Below are 19,602 nucleotides of genomic sequence, written 5' to 3'. Positions count from 1 at the left end.
TACAAGCGAGCACCAGCACGCCCAGCTAATTTTTTTCTTTTGTATTTTTAGTAGAAATGGGGTTTCACCATGTTTGTCAGGCTAGTCTTGAATTCCTGACCTCAAATGATCTACCTGCATTGGCCTCCCAAAGTGCTGGGATGTCTTTTTTTTTAACATACAGTTTCACTTTGTTGCCCAGGTTGGAGTGCAGTGGTGTGCTCTTGGCTTGCTGCAACCTCTGCCTCCTGGGTTCAAGAGTGAAACTCCATCTCAAAAAAAAAAAAAAGTTCTTTTTTTTTTTTTTTTTTTTTTTTTGAGACACGGTTCTCACTCTGTTGCCCAGACTGGAGTGCAGTGGTATGATCTCGACTCACCGCAACCTCCGCCTCCCAGGCTCAAGCGATTCTCCTGCCTCAACCTCCCGAGTAGCTGGGATTACAGGCGCCTGCCACCACGCCCGGTTAATTTTTGTATTTTTAGTAGAGACGGGGTTTCACCGTGTTGGCCAGGCTGGTCTCGAACTCCTGACCTCAGGTAATCCTCCCGCCTCGACCTCTCAAAGTGCTGGGATTTGCCGGCCTGTTCTTCCTTTAAAAAGGAATCATATTCTATTGTATGGATGCACCAAGTTTTGTTGACGGACACTTGGGTTGTTTCCACCTTTTGGCTAGTGTGCAGAACCCTGCCATGACCATGAGTATGCAGATTTCTTTTGGAGTCTCTGCTTTCACTCTGGTTTCCTTTTGAAGCCTTATACAGCTTTGTTGTTGGCTGAAATGATAAGGCAGCAGCTGACCTGTCTCTAGCTTTCCCCATTACCTTGCTGAGGGTGTCTGATATGCAACTTTGTAACACCCTTTCAGATGGGATCCACTATTTTCTTTTTACAAACAAGGACATTGAGGCTGATAATGGGCCTAGGGTCACCCAGCTTGGGAGGAACAGGACTGTGGGTGGAACCCCCAGACTGATGTCAACTGAGTAGCTTCAGTTCTAGAAGTTCATCTCTCCTTAACTAGGATCAGAGTCAGAAACCTCCAAGGCAGAAGAGGTGGTAGACTTTTGAGGAATGTTTTGCCCAAAATGGGAAGGGAAGAGGAGATAATATTATTTATTTATTTTATTTTATTTTTATTTTTTATTTATTTGTTTTTTTTGAGACGGAGTCTCGTTCTGTCACCCAGGCTGGAGTGCAATAGTGTGATCTCGGCTCACTGCAACCTCCGCCTCCCGGATTCAAGCCATTCTCCTGCCTCAGCCTTCTGAGTAGCTGGGACTACAGGTGCCCGCCACTACGCCCGGCTAATTTTTTGTATTTTTAGTAGAGACGGGGTTTCACTACGTTGGCCAGGCTGGTCTCGAACTCCTGATTTTGTGATCCGCCCACCTTGGCCTCCCAAAGTGCTGGGATTACAGGCATGAGCCACCGTGCCTGGCCTTATTTATTTTTTATTTTTATTATTATTATTTTTTATTTTTTTTATTTTTTGAGACGGAGTCTCGCTCTGTCACCCAGGCTGTAGTGCAGAGGCGTGATCTCAGCTCACTGCAAGCTCCGCCTCCCGGGTTCACGCCATTCTCCTGCCTTAGTCTCCCAAGTAGCTGGGACTACAAGTACCCGCCACCACGCCTGGCTAATTTTTTGTATTTTTAGTAGAGAGGGGGTTTTACCGTGTTAGCCAGGATGGTCTCGATCTCCTGACCTCGTGATCCGCCTGCCTCGGCCTCCCAAAGTGCTAGGATTACAGGCGTGAGCCACTGCGCCAGGCCAATATTATTCATTTTTCATTTATTTATTTATTTATTTATTTATTTTTTGTTTGTTTGTTTTTTGAGACGGAGTCTCGCTCTGTCCCCCAGGCTGGAGTGCAGTGGCGCGATCTCGGCTCACTGCAAGCTCCGCCTCCTGGGTTTACGCCATTCTCCTGCCTCAGCCTCCTGAGTAGCTGGGACTACAGGCGCCTGCCACCGCGCCCGGCTAATTTTTTGTATTTTTAGTAGAGACGGGGTTTCACCGTGGTCTCGATCTCCTGACCTTGTGATCCTCCCGCCTCGGCCTCCCAAAGTGCTGGGATTACAGGCGTGAGCCACCGCGCCCGGCCCATTTATTTATTTTTTGAGACAGCGTCTCACTCTGTTCCCCAGGCTGGAGTGGAGTGCCAGGATCTCGGCTCACTGCACCCTTCACCTCCCAGGTTCAAGTGATTCTCCTGCCTCAGCCTCCCGAGTAGCTGGGATTACAGGCCTGTACCACCACACCCAGCTAATTTTTATATTTTTCTGAGAGGGTTTCACCGTGTTGGACAGGCTGGTCTCGAACTCCTGACCTCAGGTGATCCACCGCCTCGGTCTCCCAAAGTGCTAGGATTACAGGCCTGAGCCACCGCGCCCAACAGAGGAGATAATATTAACAGTTGTGTTCACTTAGCAAAGAAGAGCTTATGATGTGCCATTTGCTTTATCTGTTTTACTCTTTTAAGCCTCATAGCAGCCCTTAGCTGGGCATGGTGGCACATGCCTGTAATCCCAGCTACTTGGGAGGCTTAGGCAGGAGAATCGCTAGGAAGTGGTGGGTACTAGCATTCTCCCCATTTTGCAGAAGGGGAAACTGAGGTATAGAGAGGTTAAGCCACACAACTGAGGTTACACTGCTATAAAGTGATGGAACTGGGGTTTGAATCCAGGCTCTCTGGTCCCCAATTTAGCAGAGAGGAAGGCAGGAGAAGGGAAGACCAGGACAGGTGGGTGTGGGTGGAGGCAGGATGAGAGGAGACCTGCTGGGCAGAGTCTCAGGCTCAGAATATGGAGAAACCCTAGATCCTGAAACCCCAAATCACCCACTTCTGTGTTTCTTCTTCCATTGACAAAGAAAACGATGCCAGAAGAAGACCCGGCCACCTTGGATGATCACTCAGGCACCACTGCCACCCCCAGCAACTCCAGGACCCGGAAGAGACCCACTTCTACGTCCTCCTCGCCTGAGATCCCGGAATTCAGCACTTTCCGGGCCTGCCAGTGAGGCTGAGGTCTGGGGGCCCCCTCCTGTCTCCAGGCATTCGGGGACCTGAGGTCCTTCCAGCTACTTCTAGGGGGGCTCTGTCGGCTGCTTTCTCAGGGAATTGCACAGAGGAAAGGAAGGGGATTTTCATCACAGAGGAGTGGGAAAGGGAACACAGGCATGGGCCTGGCACTGGACAGACAACAGGAAGTTCCCCTCTCGACCTTCAGCTCCTCAGGACCACCAGAGAAGATGTCAGGACCCCTTCTTGTCCCCCAGCTGGGCCATAAGAGGTCTCAGGTCTCTGCACACCCCTGGAATTCCTCCCTTCCCTGCTGGGTTTTTGAGCATAGGGTGCCCTTGGGTGTGTTGTGTGTCTGCCTGCTGGCTTGCTTAAGTTATTAATTATAACACGGGTCAAGGTGTTCCCAGGCCTCTATGGAGTGGAATCCTTCAAGCTGGGGACCTCTGGATCCCATGGTTGGATGGCTGGGGGGTAAGGCATGCCTGAATTCACCAAATTTGAAGCATCTCTCAGGGGCAGTCAGGGTGGTGTATGCGGAAGCTCCTAGGGGTGTGGGGAGTGCAGCAGTGCCATGCTGGGGTCTCTGCAACAGTACTTGGATTAGAGGGTTTAGGAGGTGGAATGACAAGGGCGTAGGGGTGGAGGGACATGAAGGAGAATGAGGGCCCCTCGCAGTGGCTCACACCTATAATTCCAGCACTTTGGGAGGCCGAGGCGGAAGGATTGCTTGAGCCCAGGGGGTCGAGGCTGCAGTAAGCTGTGATGGCACCACTGCACTCCAGCTTGGGCAAGATAGTGAGACCCTGTCTCAAAAAACAAAAGGGGGGCCGGGCACGGTGGCTCAAGCCTGTAATCCCAGCATTTTGGGAGGCCGAGACGGGCGGATCACGAGGTCAGGAGATCGAGACCATCCTGGCGAACACGGTGAAACCCCGTCTCTACTAAAAAATACAAAAAAACTAGCCGGGCAAGGTGGCGGGCGCCTGTAGTCCCAGCTACTCGGGAGGCCGAGGCAGGAGAATGGCGTAAACCCGGGAGGCTGAGCTTGCAGTGAGCTGAGATCCGGCCACTGCACTCCAGCCTGGGCGACAGAGCAAGACTCCGTCTCAAAAAAAAAAAACAAAAAAACAAAAAACAAAAGGGGCCGTGCACAGTGGCTCATGCTTGTAGTCTCAGCACTTTGGGAGGCCGAGACGGGCAGATCACCTGAAGTCAGGAGTTGAAGACCAGCCTGACCAACATGGTGAAACCCCGTCTCTACTAAAAATTAAAAAATTGCTGGGCGTCGCTACTAAAAATTAAAAAATGCCTGTAGTACCAGCTACTCGGGAGGCTGAGGCAGGAGAATCACTGGAACCCAGGAGGTGGATGTTGCAGTGAGCCGAGATGGAGCCATTGCATTGCAGCCTGGGCGACAGAGCGAGACTCCGTCTCAAAAAAAGAAAAAAAGAATGAGGCGTAAATGAGGTCTAGGGAAGAGTTAAGGCTGGGGCTGGGAAGTGGCCCAAGCCCACTGTATCGCCCAAAAGGGATGGAGTCACCCAAAATGAAGGGGGATGCGGAGAGAAGACGGGTTCGTGTGGTGGGAGAGGGGCCCTGCGCCTGGCCCGGCGGGACTCAGCAATGTTGGAGGAGGGGCTCAGAGGGGAGGAGGTCAAAGGATATCTTGTGCGAAAGGAGACAAACATTAAGGATTAAGAAGGGAGTGTGGGCAGAGATGATGGGGAAGGGAGGAGGATCGGTCGAATGTCGGGGAGGTGTCCTTTCAACCCGGCTCAGGTTGCGCCTGGAGGCCAGGGCTCATCGGAAATGGTTGGTACGCGGGGCCGGGGTAAGAGGTTGGGGCCAAGGGGTGGGGGCGTGTCCCGGGCGCTGGCCACGCCTTTTCCCCCGCCCGTCCCCAGAGCGGGGCGCCTGACAAAGCGAGTCCGGGTGGGAGGGCGCGGACAGGTACGGGGGCGGGGCCTCGTCGCGGCTGGGCCCCGCCTCCCTGCGGGCTGCCTCACAAAGCCGGGAGGGCGCGAGGGGCGGGGCCCGGTCTCAGGGGCGTGTCCATGTCGGGGCAGGGAAGCCGCATCACGAAGCGCGGCTGCTCCTGCGGGGCGGGGCCCAGGGCGCGTTCGCGCGACCGAGCACCGCCCCCGCCATCCCAGCACCGCCTCACTCGAAAGCAGCCGTTAATGAGGCGCCAGCCTGGGGGCGGGGCCCAGTCTTCCCAGGGGCGTGTCCTCGCGCCCGAGCACCGCCCCCGACGTACCCTCCCGCCCCGCAGTTCCCCGGCGGTGGAGCCACCTCACAAAGCGGCGACCGTTCTCGCGGGGCGGGGCGAGGCCGGTCCCGCCCCACGGGGCGCCCTCTCGCTCGCTCACTAGCTCCCCGCACCGAGGGCGGCCAGCAGGGGGCGCTGCGCCAGGGGGCCGGGTCGCGGCGACGGTGGCGGTGGCGGCGGCAGCGGCGGCGGTGAGGCGGCGCGTGGCCGGCAGGCGGCGCTGCCCGGCTCGGCCTCGGCCTCGGCCTGCACGGCGGCGGCGGCAGCGGCGGCGGTAGCGGCGGCGGCAGCGGCGGCGGCCTGGGCCCGGGCGCAGCGGCGGCGGCGGCGGGGCCTGGAGCCGGATCTAAGATGGCAGCGGCGGCGGCGGCGGTGGGGCCGGGCGCGGGCGGCGCGGGGTCGGCGGTCCCGGGCGGCGCGGGGCCCTGCGCGGCCGTGTCGGTGTTCCCCGGCGCCCGCCTCCTCACCATCGGCGACGCGAACGGCGAGATCCAGCGGCACGCGGAGCAGCAGGCGCTGCGCCTCGAGGTGCGCGCTGGCCCGGACGCGGCGGGCATCGCCCTCTACAGCCGTGAGTACGGGGCCCCGGGGCGGGCGCAGGGCCGGGGCTGCGCACGAGGCCGGCCCGGGGCGGGGGCCGGCGGGGAGGGGCCCTGAGCGCGGGGGCCTGGCGTGGGGTCCCTGGGGCCGAGCCGGTGGCCCGCAGGGAGGGAGCGTGGAGGGCCGGTGCCAGGGGACAGAGAAAAGAGGGCGTGCTTGGTGGCTGGAGGGGCGAGGTGCCCAGAGTGAGCAGGGAAGCGCGAAATGGGGAGTGAGGGGCCAGAGATTTGGGAGGGATGGGTGGGCAGGAAGTGGGGGGCTCTGAGTGGAAGGGGAATTTGGAGGACTCCAGGCGTGGGGGGCTTAAGCGTGGGGGAGGGAGGCCCGGGGTGCGGGAGAGGTGGGTGTCTCGGGGGCGGGTGTGGCCGCCTCTGCAGGGAGGAGGGTGGGGCGTGGGCGGCCCGGGATCCCTCTGGGGACCCCCTGGATAGCTCAGGACGGTCGGAAAGTGTTCGCTGGTCTGGGGCGCCCGGGAGGACCGAGTTCCACCGCTGTGCGAGGCGTGGTGTTCAGGACCCCTGAGTGGGAAACTTAGGGACCTGAGGAGAGGGCCTATGCGAGGACGGTGGGAGACGCAGGATGAGCTCCTCGTGGAAACGTGGACGGGACGGGCCCCTTCCTGATGCCGGGCTTCGAAGCAAGGGGTAACAGCCTCCTCCCGTCTTCTTTTGGGGGATGTGAGAAGCTGGTTACATTTTCCGAAGCTGCTTTCAAAACTGACATTTCACTATGGGGGAAAGAAAATCACAAATGTGTTTGCCAGCACCCCCCACCCCCGCTCCCAGTCTTTGTAGTTCATTCTTCTTGTTACTCCTTTTCTTATCTGTTTTCTTTGATTCCTCGTTCACATTTTGCTACTCTGTGTCATTTGGCTTTGTCTCTCGGGGCTTCTTGCACTGATGCCCCGGGGAACCCCTCAGGAGGCCTCTAGCTGGCTTGGGTCCTGTGTGAATTTTTTGCCACTTTGGGAACAGCCCGATTAAAGGAAAGCCCGAGGAGCAGTCCGTTCACACTGGGTTTTCCCTGCACCTCGACTTTGAAAACGTGGACTAAAGGAGTTGTGTCTGCCACCCGAGGGTGCCGTCCCTTTTTGCTGGGGCAGAGCCTGGGTCTTCTTGGCCCAGATGAGAAGAGGGGAAGGAGGGTATTTCAGAGTTCTAGGCAGACACTCAGCTCAGCAGAACCCCAGATCATAAGCAAAACCTATTCACTGGGCAAGCATTGGTAGCCAACTCTGTCCTGAACAGAACAAAGTGGTGCAGCGTTTCTAAAACTAGGGTCCCGGGGCTTAGCCTCAAAGGAGTTCCGGGAGAGTTGGCTATCATTTTTAAATAAACCTTTAAAAAATGTTTTTAGGACCAGGCGCGGTGGCTCAGCACTTTGGGAAGCTACGGTGGGAGGATCACTTGAGGTCAGGAGTTCGAGACCAGCTTGGCCAACATGGTGAAACCCCGTCTCTACTAAAAATACAAAACTTAGCCAGGCATGGTGGCATGTAGTCCCAGCTACTTGGGAGGCAGAGGCAGGAGAATCACTTGAACCTGGGAGGCGGAGGTTGCAATGAGCTGAGATCATGCCATTGCACTCCAGCCTGGGAGACAGAGCAAGACTCCGTCTCAAAAAAAAAATTTTTTTTAGGAACAATTTTGGTTTTATAGATGTATTGGCAACATAGCGAGATGTTCTTATCATCTTACTCTTGGAGTAACATTTAGTGTTTGTGTTTGTGTTTTTGTTTTTGTTTTGTTGATACTCTTGAAAGTATTATTTGTTATTAAGACAGCACTTCTCTTTGAGAGGTAATTGGTAACTGAAACATTTTTTGTTATTAGAGACAAGGTTTCGCTATGTCACTGGGTTGCCCAGGCTGCTCTCCAACTTCTGAGCTCAAGTGATCTTCCTGCCTCCCAGAATGCTGGGATTACAGGTGTGAGCCACCCCACCTGACCGGAAACATTCATAAAAAGGAGAAAGTCCACATTCCTCAGAGATCCTCAGTCCCAGATGATATATCTTTAGGGGTCTGAAAGAATTTTTTTTTCCCACTTTTTCCTTTTTTTTCTTTCTTTCTTTTTTTTTTTTTTTTTTTTTTTTTTTTTTTTTTTGAGACAGGGCCTCACTCCATTGCTAAGACTGGAGTGCTGTGGTACAGTCTCAGCTCACTGCAGCCTTGACCTCCAGGGCTCAAGTGATCCTCATACCTCAGCCTCCCCTGTAGCTGGGACCATAGGCGTGTGCCACAACCAGCTAATGTTTTGTATTTTTTGTAGAGGAAGGGTTTTCACTGTGTTGGCCAGGCCGGTATCAAACTCCTGGGCTCAAATGATCCTCCCTCCTTGGCCTCCCATAGTCCTGGAATTACAGGCGTCAGCCACCGCACTGCCCCTCTTTATCCTTAAGTAACATTGGCATGGAGATAAAAAGCATGGGTTCTTGGCCAGGCATGGTGGCTCACACCTATAATCCCAGCACTTTGAGAGGTTGAGGCAGGCGAATCACTTGAGGTCAAGAGATTGAGACCAGCTTGGCCAACATGGCAAAACCTCATCTCTACTAAAAATACAAAAATTGGCCAGATGTGCTGGTGCCTGCGCCTGTGGTCCCAGCTACTCCAGAGGCTGAGGTGGGAGGATCACTTGAACCAGGGAAGCAGAGGTTACAGTGAACTGAGATCGCACCATTGCATGTCAGCCTGGGTGACAGAGCGAGATCCTGTCTCAAAAAAAAAAAAAAAAAGCATGGGTTCTGGAGTTGGAGGTGATCAGTGCTGGGTGTATTAATTTCCCATGGCTGCCATAACAAATTATGACAAATTTATGGTTTAAGACAACAGGAATGGAGTCTCTCTCAGTTCATGGCCACAAGTCTGAAATCACGGTACTGGCAGGGCCACACTCCCTGGGGAGGTTCTACAGGAAAATCCTTGCGTCTTCCAGATTCCAGTGGCTCCAACTGTTGCTTGATTTCCTTCAGAAAAACTCCAGTCTCTGCCTGTATCTTCACTCCTGTGTCTTGTGTCCTCTTCTTTCCTTTTTTTTTTTTTTTTGAGACGGAGTCTTGCTCTGTCACCCAGGCTGGAGTGCAGTGGCCGGATCTCGGCTCACTGCAAGCTCCGCCTCCCGGGTTCACGCCATTCTCCTGCCTCAGCCTCCCGAGTAGCTGGGACTACAGGCGCCCGCCACCTCGCCCGGCTAGTTTTTTGTATTTTTTAGTAGAGACAGGGTTTCACCGTGTCAGCCAGGATGGTCTCGATCTCCTGACCTCGTGATCCGCCCGTCTCGGCCTCCCAAAGTGCTGGGATTACAGGCTTGAGCCACCGCGCCCGGCCTTTTTTTTTTTTTTTTGAGACGGAATCTTACTCTGTCACCCAGGCTGGAGTGCAGTGGTGCGACCTTGGCTCACTGCAAGCTCTGCCTCCCGGGTTCACATCATTCTCCTGCCTCAGCCTCCCAAGTAGCTGGGACCACGGGTGCCCGCCACCACGCCCAGCTAATTTTTTGTATTTTTAGTAGAAACGGGGTTTCACCGTGTTAGCCAGGATGGTCTCGATCTCCTGACCTCGTGATCCACCCACCTCGGCCTCTCAAAGTGCTGGGATTACAGGCGTGAGCCACCGTGCCCGGCCCTTTTTCTTTTTAAGTGAGATGGAGTCTCACTCTGTTATAGGCTGGTCTCGAACTCCTAGGCTCAAGTGATCCTCCCACCTCAGCTGTTCTTTTCTTTTCTTTTTTTTTTCTTTTTTTGAGACGGAGTCTGGCTCTGTTGCCCACGCTGGAATGCAGTGGCGCGATCTCGGCTCACTGCAAGCTCCATCTCCTGGGTTCACGCCATTCTCCTGCCTCAGTCTCCTGAGTAGCTGGGACTACAGGCGCCCGCCACCACGCCCGGCTAATTCTTTGTATTTTTAGTAGAGAGGGCATTTCACCATGTTAGCCAGGATGGTCTTGATCTCCTGACCTCGTGATCCGCCCACCTTGGCCTCCCAGAGTGCTGGGATTACAGGCGTGAGCCACTGCGCCCGGCCCCAGCTGTTCTTTTCTTATAAGGACGCTGGGGATTGGATTTAGGGCCCACTTATATCTAGGATGATCTCATCTCAAGATCCTTATCTGCAAAGACCCTATTTCCTAATAAGGTCACCTTCACAGATTCCAGGGGTTACAACTTGGATGTCTGTCTTTTTTCTTTTTTCTTTTTCTTTTTTCTTTTTTTTTGAGATGGAATTTTGCTCTTGTTGCCCAGGCTGGGGTGCAGTGGCGCGATCTCGGCTCACTGCAACCTCCACCTCCCAGATTCGAGTGATTCACCTGCCTTGGCCTCCCAAAGTCCTGGGATTACAGGAATTAGAGGCATGCACCACCATGCACAGTTAATTTTTTTTGTAGTTTTAGTAGAGACAGGGTTTCTCCATGTTGGTCAGGCTGGTCTCGAACTCCTGACCTCAGGTGATCCGCCCACCTCGGCCTCCCAAAGTTCTGGGATTACAGGCGTGAGCCACTGCCACCAGCCTCACGCATGGTTGATTTTTAAGTTTCTTCTAGCGATGGGGGTCTCACTATTTTGCCCAAGCTGGTCTTGAACTCCTGGGCTCAAGCAGTCCTCCTGCCTTGGCCTCCCAAAGTGCTAGGATTACAGACGTGAGCCACTGCGCCTAGCCAATAAACATTTGTGTCCATGTTACTGACAGCAGTGTTCATTGGTGTGGCATGGGAATGAGCTAGCTTTTCTAGAAGGAGCCCCGTATGCTCCAGGGCTGCCCCACTGTCTTGGCTCACCGGCCATGGGAGGGACTCCTGTACCTAACATAGGAGGTCCAGGAGAGGCATGTGACGAGGAGGACTTCCAGCCCCGTTCCTTGATGTCTGCACCCTCCAGGGGAAGGATGACAGCTGCAGAAGGGTCTGTATCAGTCACTCTGTAGTGAACAGTTACCCTACCCAGCCCTTCTTGCCATCTGAAGTCACCCTGGCCTACGTCCATGAGATTGGCCAAATGGCAGCTACCAACACCAGGCCATTTTCCCTGGGCAGAGGGGGAGGCCCTTTGGCGTGTTCTTCCTGGGCTTCAGGAAGCTTTGGCATGGCCTCTGGAGTTCCTGGGCATAGGCTGCCCTCCCTTGGAAAGGAGGCAGTTTCTCAGGGAGGGGTGCCGGGAAAGAGAACAGAACAAACTCTCGCTTCCCCAGCCCCGTGGCGCTCTTTCTGGAAATGACTGTGTTAGTTTTCTTTCTTGGTCAGCACGAGTCAGTGTGGCCGGTTCTCAGGACTCTCCCATCCCCTTGGCTAAGAAGCTTACACAGCAGCCTGGGCTCTGTCAGGGGTCAACTTCAGTTTGTGGGGGGCTGCCAGGGGGTGGAAAGTTCAGAGAAAAACCCTTTGTCCAAAGAAGGTGAAGAATGGCCTGCTGTCACTGAACCGGGGGCCCTTGTGACTTCCTTTGGTTACACTCCTGGGATCCCCCTGGCAGCTGGGGGACAGAGAAAGTTAGTAACCCCAGAAAGGCATTTGTGTTTCAGTAGTGCCTGCATGTTGCTAATGGATATTGTCATTTATTGAGCATTTACCATGTACCAGACTGTACATAAACTTGTGCTGACTCAAAATGCTTGACCTTGGGGGCAGCTAGGGAAAGGGCAGTGGTGTAAATTAGGCCTATAGGCCAAATTGAGCCTGCGGCCCATTTTTAATCTGTGTTTGTATTTTATTATTGAGACAGAGTCTCACTGTGTTGCCCAGGCTGGAGTGCAATGGCATGGTCTTGGCTCACTGTAACCTCAACCTCCCAGGTCCAAACGATTCTCATGCCTCAGCCTCCTGAGTAGCTGGGATTACAAGCCTGTGCCACCACGCCTGGCTAATTTTTGTATTTTTAGTAGAGATGGGGTTTCACCATCTTGGCCAGGCTGGCCTCAAACTCCTGACCTCAAGTAATCTGCCTGCCTCAGCCTCCCCAAATGCTGGGATGGGATTACAGGTGCGAGCCACCACTCCCAGCCTGTATTTATTTATTTATTTATTTATTTATTTATTTATTTTGAGATGGAGTCTTGCTCTGTCGCCCAGGCTGGAATGCAGTGGCACGATCTCGGCTCACTGCAACCTCTGCCTCCCAGGTTCAAGCGATTCTCCTGTCTCAGCCTCCCGATTAGCTGGGATTACAGGCGCATGCTGCCATGCCCGGCTAATTTTTTGTATTTTAGTAGCTCACTGCAGCCTCTGACTCCTGGGCTCAAGTGATCCTCTGGCCTCAGCCTCCCAAGTAGCTGGGACTACAAGCACATGCCACCACCCTTGGCTAATTTAAGCAATTGCCTTAATTGGCTAAATTAAGACAGGGTCTTGCTGTGTTTCCCAGGCTGGCCCTGAACCCCTGACCTCAAACCATCCTCCTCCTGCCTGAGCCTCAGAAGTAGCTGGGATTATAGTCACGAACCACTGTGCCCGGTGTGGCCTATTTTTATACAAAGCTAAGAAAGGCGTTTACGTTTTTTGAGAGATTGATTTGGGGAAAAAAAAACTAAAACCCAATCCACAAACAACGATATTCAATTGAGACCACAGTGTTCTGCAAAACCTGAAATATTTACTCACTGGCCCAAGGCAGGGAAAGCTTGTAGCCCCCTGGGTTAAATGAATGAGGCAGGCAGGAGTTGGGGTCTGTGGGGAGCTTGGCCCCAACCAAAAGAGAAACCAGAACATCCTTTGTTTAGGGTGCAAAGGGTCCCACTCGCTCAGGCCGAATAGAGCACACTTCTGAACTGTGTGAGCCCCTTGTGCCAGTTGTGGCGCTTACTGTATGTTACCACTTATAACAAAAAGAGTTCTGCGAGGTCAGGGACGCCAACCCCATTTTACTAGTGGAAAAACAGAAATGAAAGAACTTGACTGGCCAAAGTGATGTGGTTGGCAGGCAGCAGAGATGGCTTTGGCATTCAGGGCGACTGGATGCCCACCTGAACTGCATATATAAGTGGGTCAGTGACTGGAAAGGTGATCAGGATTCCGTTTATCTGTTCACCACAAAGACCCAAAGTAGCAAAGGCTTAAACACGATGACATTTTATTTTCTGTGGTCTCATGCTAAAGTGTGAAGATTGGCAGGTGCCAGAGTCTCCTGGGCTCTTGGAAGTTCCCAGATCCAGGTCCTCCACTTTTTTTTTTTTTTTTTTTTAAGGTGGTATCTTGCTCTGTCACCCAGGCTGCAGTGCAGTGGCACGATCTCGGCTCACTGCAACCTCTGCCTCCCGAGTTCAAGCGATTCTCCTGCCTCCGCCACCCAGGTAGCTGGGACTACAGGCATGTGCCACCACGCCTGGCTAATTTTTGTATTTTTAGTAGAGACGGGGTATCGCCATGTTGGCCAGGCTGTTCTCAAACTCCTGACCTCAGGCAGTCCACCCGCCTCGGCTTCCCAAAGTGCTAGGATTACAGGCCACTGCCCCGGGCCATCCTCCACCATTCTTAAGGTGAGGTCTTGTCCTCATGTTTCAGCATAGCTGCTGGAGTCCTGCCATTACACCCTGGCTTCCAGACAGCAGGACACAGGAAGGGACAAAGGAGAAAGGGTGCAAAGGTCACATCCAGGTGTTTAAGAAAGGTTCCCGGTAGCTGATGCAAGGTGGTTCTGCTTTCATTTTGTTGGCTAGAATGTAGTCACATGACCACTGCCAGTTGCAAGGGATCCTGGGAAATGTAGTTTTCCGTCAGAGCGGCCACGTGCTCAGCTGAATTTAGGGTTCCAGTTTCCATGGACAAAGGGAGAACATACAGGGAGTCACCTTGGCCACAGTGGGTAGGATCTGGACCTGGCCAGAATGTTGGGAAGGACGTTTCTGGAGAGGTTATGGAGAGGTGCTCGAGTGGGCCAGGGCTGGAGACAGCCACCTGGCTTGGAGCACAGGGTCCCCTGTGAGGAGTGTAGGGGCTATAAGTAGAAACAGGGCTGGGTCTAAATCGAGGATTTTTTTGTTTTTTTTTTGGAGATGGATTCCCACCCTGTCACCCAGGCTGGAGTGCAGTGGCTCAGTCTCGTCTCACTGCAACCTCTAGCCCCCCAGGTTCAAACCATTCTCCTGCCTCAGACTCCCGAGTAGCTAGGATTACAAGTGCGTGCAACCACACCCAGATAATTTTTGTATTTTTAGTAGACACGGGGGTCTCACCCTTTTGGCCAGGCTGGTCTTGAACTTAAGTGATCCGCCCGCCTTGGCCTCCCAAAGTCCTGGGATTACCAGCATGAGCCACTGCGCCCGGCCTCAGGTGAAATCTTAATGGAAAGTGGCCAGTGCTGTGAGCAGCTCCTGGTCACCACGCGCTGGCCCTCTGTGTGGGGGGTCTGGATGAGATGGGAGGGCAAGGCCTTTCAACAGAAGCTGGAGTGTGGTGTGAACTTGCTGATGACTTTGAGATGCCAGGCCTCACACACCTCAGAGCCAGTTGGATTTAGCAGGTGGAGAGGCTCAGGAAGATCTGTGGCAGCTGTGTCTCCTTTCTGCGGAAACCTGCTCTGCTTCTAAGGTCTGCCGGAGAACCTGGGAGGTGGTGAGTTTGCAGAGACATCCGGGGAGGCAGCCACGTAAGCAGGGGCAGGATGGAGGGCACACCTGGCTGCTCGAGGTGGTGAGTTGAGGCTGGGAGGGGCTTCCATCAGTTCCGTCAGCTCAGAGCTAGCATTTTTTTCTTCTTCTTCTTTTGAGACAGGGTCTTGCTGTGTCATCCAGGCTGGAGTGCAGTCACACGATCATAGCTCACTGCAGCCTTGAACACCCAGCCTCAAGGGATTCTCCCACTCTCAGCCTCTCTACAGGCTGGGACCACAGGCGCGCATCACCGTGCCCGGCTAATTTTTTTTTTTTTTTTTTTTGTAGAGACAGGGTGTCACTATGTTGCTCAGGCTGATGTGAAACTCCTGGGCTCAAGCGATTCTCCTACCTTGGCCCCCAGAAAGCTGAGATTACAGCTGTGAGTCATGGTACCTGCGGCTCCAGAGCTCAGATTCTTAATCTGGTCTGTGGGTGGCCCCTGGGGGAGGTCCCATGAGCCCTTCACAATTGGACACAGTTTTGCAAAGGGGTAAAAGGACAAGAATCGGTGGCTGTGACCTTGGATGAGCCTCTGAGCTTCACTTTCCCTCCCTGAAAGGGGGTGACAGTGGCACCTCCCTGGAGGTTTCCGTGGAGGGGAGGAAACACATGTAAAATGCTTCACCCCAGTTGGGCACAGAGGCTCGTGCCTGTAATCCCAGACTTTGGGAGGCCGAGGCAGGAGGGTGGTTTGAGTCCAGGAATTTACCACCAGCCGGGGCAACACAGTGAAACTGTATCTCTTAAAAAATAATTTAAGAAACTTTAGCCAGCATGGTAGCACATGCCTGTAGTCCCAGCTACTCCAGAGACTGAGGCAGGAGGATTGCTTGAGCCCAGGAGCTTGAGGCTACAGTGAGCCATAATCGCACCACTGCACTCCATCCCCGGAAACAGAGCAAGGCCTTGTCTCTAAAAAAAATTGCTGCTTGCTTGTTGACTTATGATATATAAAAAGGAAGAAAAAGGGCCGGGCGCGGTGGCTCACGCCCATAATCCCAGCACTTTGGGAGGCCGAGGCGGGTGGATCACGAGGTCAGGAGATCGAGACCATCCTGGCTAACACGGTGAAACCCCGTCTCTACTAAAAACACAAAAAATTAGCCGGGCGTGGCGGCAGGCGCCTGTAGTCCCAGCTACTCAGGAGGCTGAGGCGGGAGAATGGCGTGAACCCGGGAGGCGGAGCTTGCAGTGAGCTGAGATCCGGCCACTGCATTCCAGCCTGGGCAACTGAGCGAGACTCCGTCTCAAAAAAAAAAAAGAAGAAAAAAAAGAAAAGCTTTGCCCTGAGTGCCTGGCCCCAAGTAAGCGCTCTATAAACTGACCATGGTGTAGCTGTGGATTCTCTGCACATTTTTCTGCGCAGAACCTTCCCTGGTTGCAGTCAGCTTCTCAGAGGGATCTGTGACTGAGAAGGGATACCAGTCCCTGGAGGACAGCACCATATTAGGGAGTGAAGACTGCCCCGGCTGGTAAGGGATTGGGGGACTTTCTGTGCAGGGCCGGGACACCTCTCTGGGGACAGGTGAGAAGCTTTGAAAGGGCAGGAAGGAGAGGTCAGCAAGGTCAGATGCTGTGAGGGGTCAGAGTGGGAGCCAAGGGGCGGTCACTGGATTTCTGATCAGGAGGTCACAGGTGACCTCAGAGAGCAGCCTCCTGGAGGGCTGGGGTGGGGGAGGGGCCAGCCAGATGGCAGGTCTTAGGTGAGGTGACAGTGGAGCTGCAGAGAGAGCAAGGGGGACGGCGACCTTTCCCAGCCCACTGAGACCCACCCTTCCAGTCATTCAGCCAGAAACATGCAGCGAAAGTGGACTCGCTGGTCTCCATAGCGTGGTAGCTCCCATCCAGCCAGCTTTAAATGGTCAGCAGAAATTCACCGAGCATCTGCTGTGCACCAGTTACTGTTTTAGGAGCCCGGGAATGTGGTGACACCCAAGATAAACACAAGGTCCCACATTTGCAGGCCTGGGGACATTGCATGAGGAGCACTAAATCAGCAATCACTTAAAGTGAGCGGAGGGACCCCAGGATGCTGGAGGAGGGGCTCTGCTTAGAGGGAGGCTGAGGGCAGGGTGGTGCTTGTGGTAAGAGCACTAGCAGGGGCCAGCTGGCAAGTCCTGACCCACTCCTTAGCATCCCGATGACCACTTTGTGCCTCAGTTTCCTTGGCTGTCAGTTGTGGATCTTGACAGTCTACCTCAGAGGGTTGCTGTGAGTGCTGAGCTGATAGAAGTAAAGTGCTTAAAATAGCGTCTGGCACTGCAGGAGGGAAGACCTGCTCTGGGAATGAACTTGTGGGCCTGGCATGGCCAAGGGCACGCAGTGAGGGGGATGGGGAGGCAAGGGACGCCTGTGATGGAGGCTGGGCTCCAGCCATGCTCCAGCCTGCTGTGCTTTCCTGGCAGGGCAATCATGGGCAAATGCCTCAGTGTCCCTGAACCCCAGCTTCCTTATTGGTGGGAGGATTCGGTGAGTGGCTTCCCCCGTGAAAAGCCAGAGTAGACATCTGTCTGGACTGTATGTGCCCAAGTCAGACACAGCACCCCAGTCTCCAGCGCACTCTCAGTCTTTTTTTTTTTTTTTTTTTTTTTGAGATGGAGTCTCGCTCTGTCATCCAGGCTGGAGTGTGGTGGTGCAATCTCGGCTCACTGCAAACTCCGCCTCCAGGGTTCATGCCATTCTCTTGCCTCAGCCTCCCAAATAGCTGGGACTACAGTTGCCTGCCACCACGCCCAGTTAATTTTTTTGTATTTTTAATAGAGACAGGGTTTCCCTATGTTAGCCAGGATGGTCTCGATCTCCTGACCTTGTGATCCACCCTCCTCGGCCTCCCAAAGCGCTGGGATCATAGGCATGAGCCACCGCGGCCAGCCTAGTGGACCAATTTCTGCTCACTGCAACCTCCGCCTCCTGGGTTCAAGCGATTCTCGTGCCTCAGCCTCCCGAGTTGCTGGGACTACAGGCGTGTGACACCATGCCCGGCTAATTTTTGTGTTTTTAGTAGAGATGGGGTTTCACCATGTTAGCCAGGCTAGCTTCGAACTCCTGACCTCAAGTGGATACGCCTGTCTTGGCCTCCCAAAGTGCTAGGATTACAGACATGAGCCACCATGCCCGACCTCAGTCTTGGGGAGCAGAGAGAAGGCAGACAGAGAACCCCATCTCCTCTGCTGGGGAAGTGGCCCAGGGAAAAATTGAAGAGAATGGCAGCTAAGGAGAGGTAGGGGAGAGGTTGGCCTGGTCAGAGAGAGGTGAGCTGCAAAGGTGGAGGACCCAGGGGCCTGCAGGGTCTCTGTGGTCAGCCCTGCTGCTCTCTGCCTTTCCTGGCTGGAGTGCGGTCCCTGGCTGCCCGGCACTCTCTGGGTTAGAGGCTGCAGGCGGTCCTGATTAGCATACATGGGAGCCTCACCTTGGCGTGACCTTGCGACCTTGTCCAAGAAACTGGTTCTTCCTTCAGTTTTCTCCCGTTAAATGGAGGGGGCTTTTGAGGATTGGCCCATACCCAACATAGGTGAATCCTTGGTCTCCTAAGCCTGCTATGTGGCCTGGAAGAGAAGATGTATCCCAGGGCGGCCAGCTGTTGGGGTAGATAGGACACAGACTAGCCTTGGGGCTCCTGCCCGAGACCCCCTCGTCCCAGTGATTGAGGAGGAGTCCCTTTCCCCCGTGTGGTTTATCTGTCCCAGGGGCCTTCTCCGGCACCTTGCGGATCTGCTTCCTGATCTCACTCTAGTGACCTGCTTGGGGAGCTTCACAATTCAGTCTCAAGAGTCGTGCAGGGTGGACTCTCAGCAGCCTCCAGATCTGCCCAGAAAATCCACGGTGCCTGCCCTGCCACTTTTTTGTCTGGTTTAAGAGACAGGGTCTCGCTGTGTTCCCCAGGCTGGAGTGCACTGATGTAATCATAGCTCACTGTTAGCCTTTAAATCCTGGGCTTAAGCAATCCTCCTGCCTTAGCCTCCCGAGTAGCTGGGGCTACAAGTATGCGCCACCACGGCTGGCTAATTTTTTTAAAAAATTGGCTGAGTGTGGTGGCTCACACCTATAATCCCAGCACTTTGGGAGGCTGAGGCAGGTGAATCCCTTGAGGTCAGGAGTTCAAGACCAGCCTGGCCAACATGGTGAAACCCCCGCCTCTACTAAAAATACAAAAATTAGCTGGGTATGGTGGCGTGTGCCTATAATCCCAGCTACTCGGGAGGCTGAGGCAGGAGAATCTCTTGAACCCAGGAGATGGAGGTTGTGGTGACCCGAGATCACGCCATTGCACTCCAGCCTGGGCAACAAGAGCAAAACTCCATCCAAAAAAAAAAAAATGTAGAGATGGGGTCTCAGTATGTTGTCCAGGCTGGTCTCAAACTCCTGGACATAAGCAATCCTCCCCTCTTTGGCCTCCCAAAGATCTAGGATTACAGGCCTGAGTCACTGTGCCCAGCCTAACCTGCCGCTTTGACACTACACGGCTGTGACTTTTGGTTGAGGAATCTGGAGTCCGTAATTGCCCCCCTCACCCTGTACCTGCCTTTTGTTCCCTGAAAAACAGTTACATGAAGGAAATGGAGAACAGGCCTAACCCAGGACTGAAGGAGTTGGGTCTGGAGATTCTGGGCCCCTCCTGTGTCTCCTCTGGTATAGATTCTCTGCATCACTTCTTTATTTTATTGTTTTATTTTTATTATTATTATTTTTTTGAGACAGAGTCTTGCTCTGTCCCCCAGGCTGGAGTGCAGTAGTGTGATCTTGGCTCACTGCAACCTCCGCCTCCCAGGTTCAAGTGATTCTCCTGCCTGAGCCTCCCAAGTAGCTGGGATCACAGACACGCGCCACCACGCCCGCCTAATTTTTGGATTTTTAGTAGAGATGGGGTTTCACCATGTTGGCCAGGCTGGTCTCAAACTCCTGACCTCAGATGATCCACCCGCCTCGGCCTCCCAAAGTGCTGGGATTACAGACGTGAGCCACCACGCCCGGCCGCTTATTTATTTTAATCATTGTTTAGTCAGTACACACAGACGCCCAGGCCTTAGTTGTTCTGTTTGAGGCTTCTGACAATTATGGACACTCACGTCACCACCACCCAAAGCCAGACATGGAACTTGTTCCCCTCTGGGTAGGTTTTGTTCAGTGGGACAGCCCCTCTTTCCCTG

The 19,602-nt window shown here is 53.9% G+C and overlaps 2 protein-coding genes across 4 annotated transcripts in view; both read left to right on the top strand.

Moving 5' to 3' along the window:
• Positions 1-3,407, top strand: part of C19H19orf38 (chromosome 19 C19orf38 homolog) — a 37,551-nt gene extending 34,144 nt beyond the window's left edge. For both annotated transcript variants that reach the window (XM_050770698.1, XM_050770696.1), the window contains one exon: positions 2,852-3,407. In XM_050770698.1, the coding sequence (XP_050626655.1) occupies positions 2,852-3,001 (150 nt within the window). In that variant the 3' untranslated portion in view covers positions 3,002-3,407. The remainder of the gene's footprint in view (positions 1-2,851) is intronic.
• A 2,124-nt stretch (positions 3,408-5,531) lies between these two features.
• The window catches only part of CARM1 (coactivator associated arginine methyltransferase 1), a 52,435-nt gene continuing 38,364 nt past the window's right edge, over positions 5,532-19,602 (top strand). For both annotated transcript variants that reach the window (XM_050770326.1, XM_050770325.1), the window contains exon 1: positions 5,532-5,845. In XM_050770326.1, the coding sequence (XP_050626283.1) occupies positions 5,626-5,845 (220 nt within the window). In that variant the 5' untranslated portion in view covers positions 5,532-5,625. The remainder of the gene's footprint in view (positions 5,846-19,602) is intronic.

This window comes from Macaca thibetana, chromosome 19 (assembly GCF_024542745.1).
Source record: "Macaca thibetana thibetana isolate TM-01 chromosome 19, ASM2454274v1, whole genome shotgun sequence".
NCBI classification, from domain to species: Eukaryota; Metazoa; Chordata; class Mammalia; order Primates; family Cercopithecidae; genus Macaca; species Macaca thibetana.
This window is presented reverse-complemented; position numbering and strand designations above follow the sequence as displayed.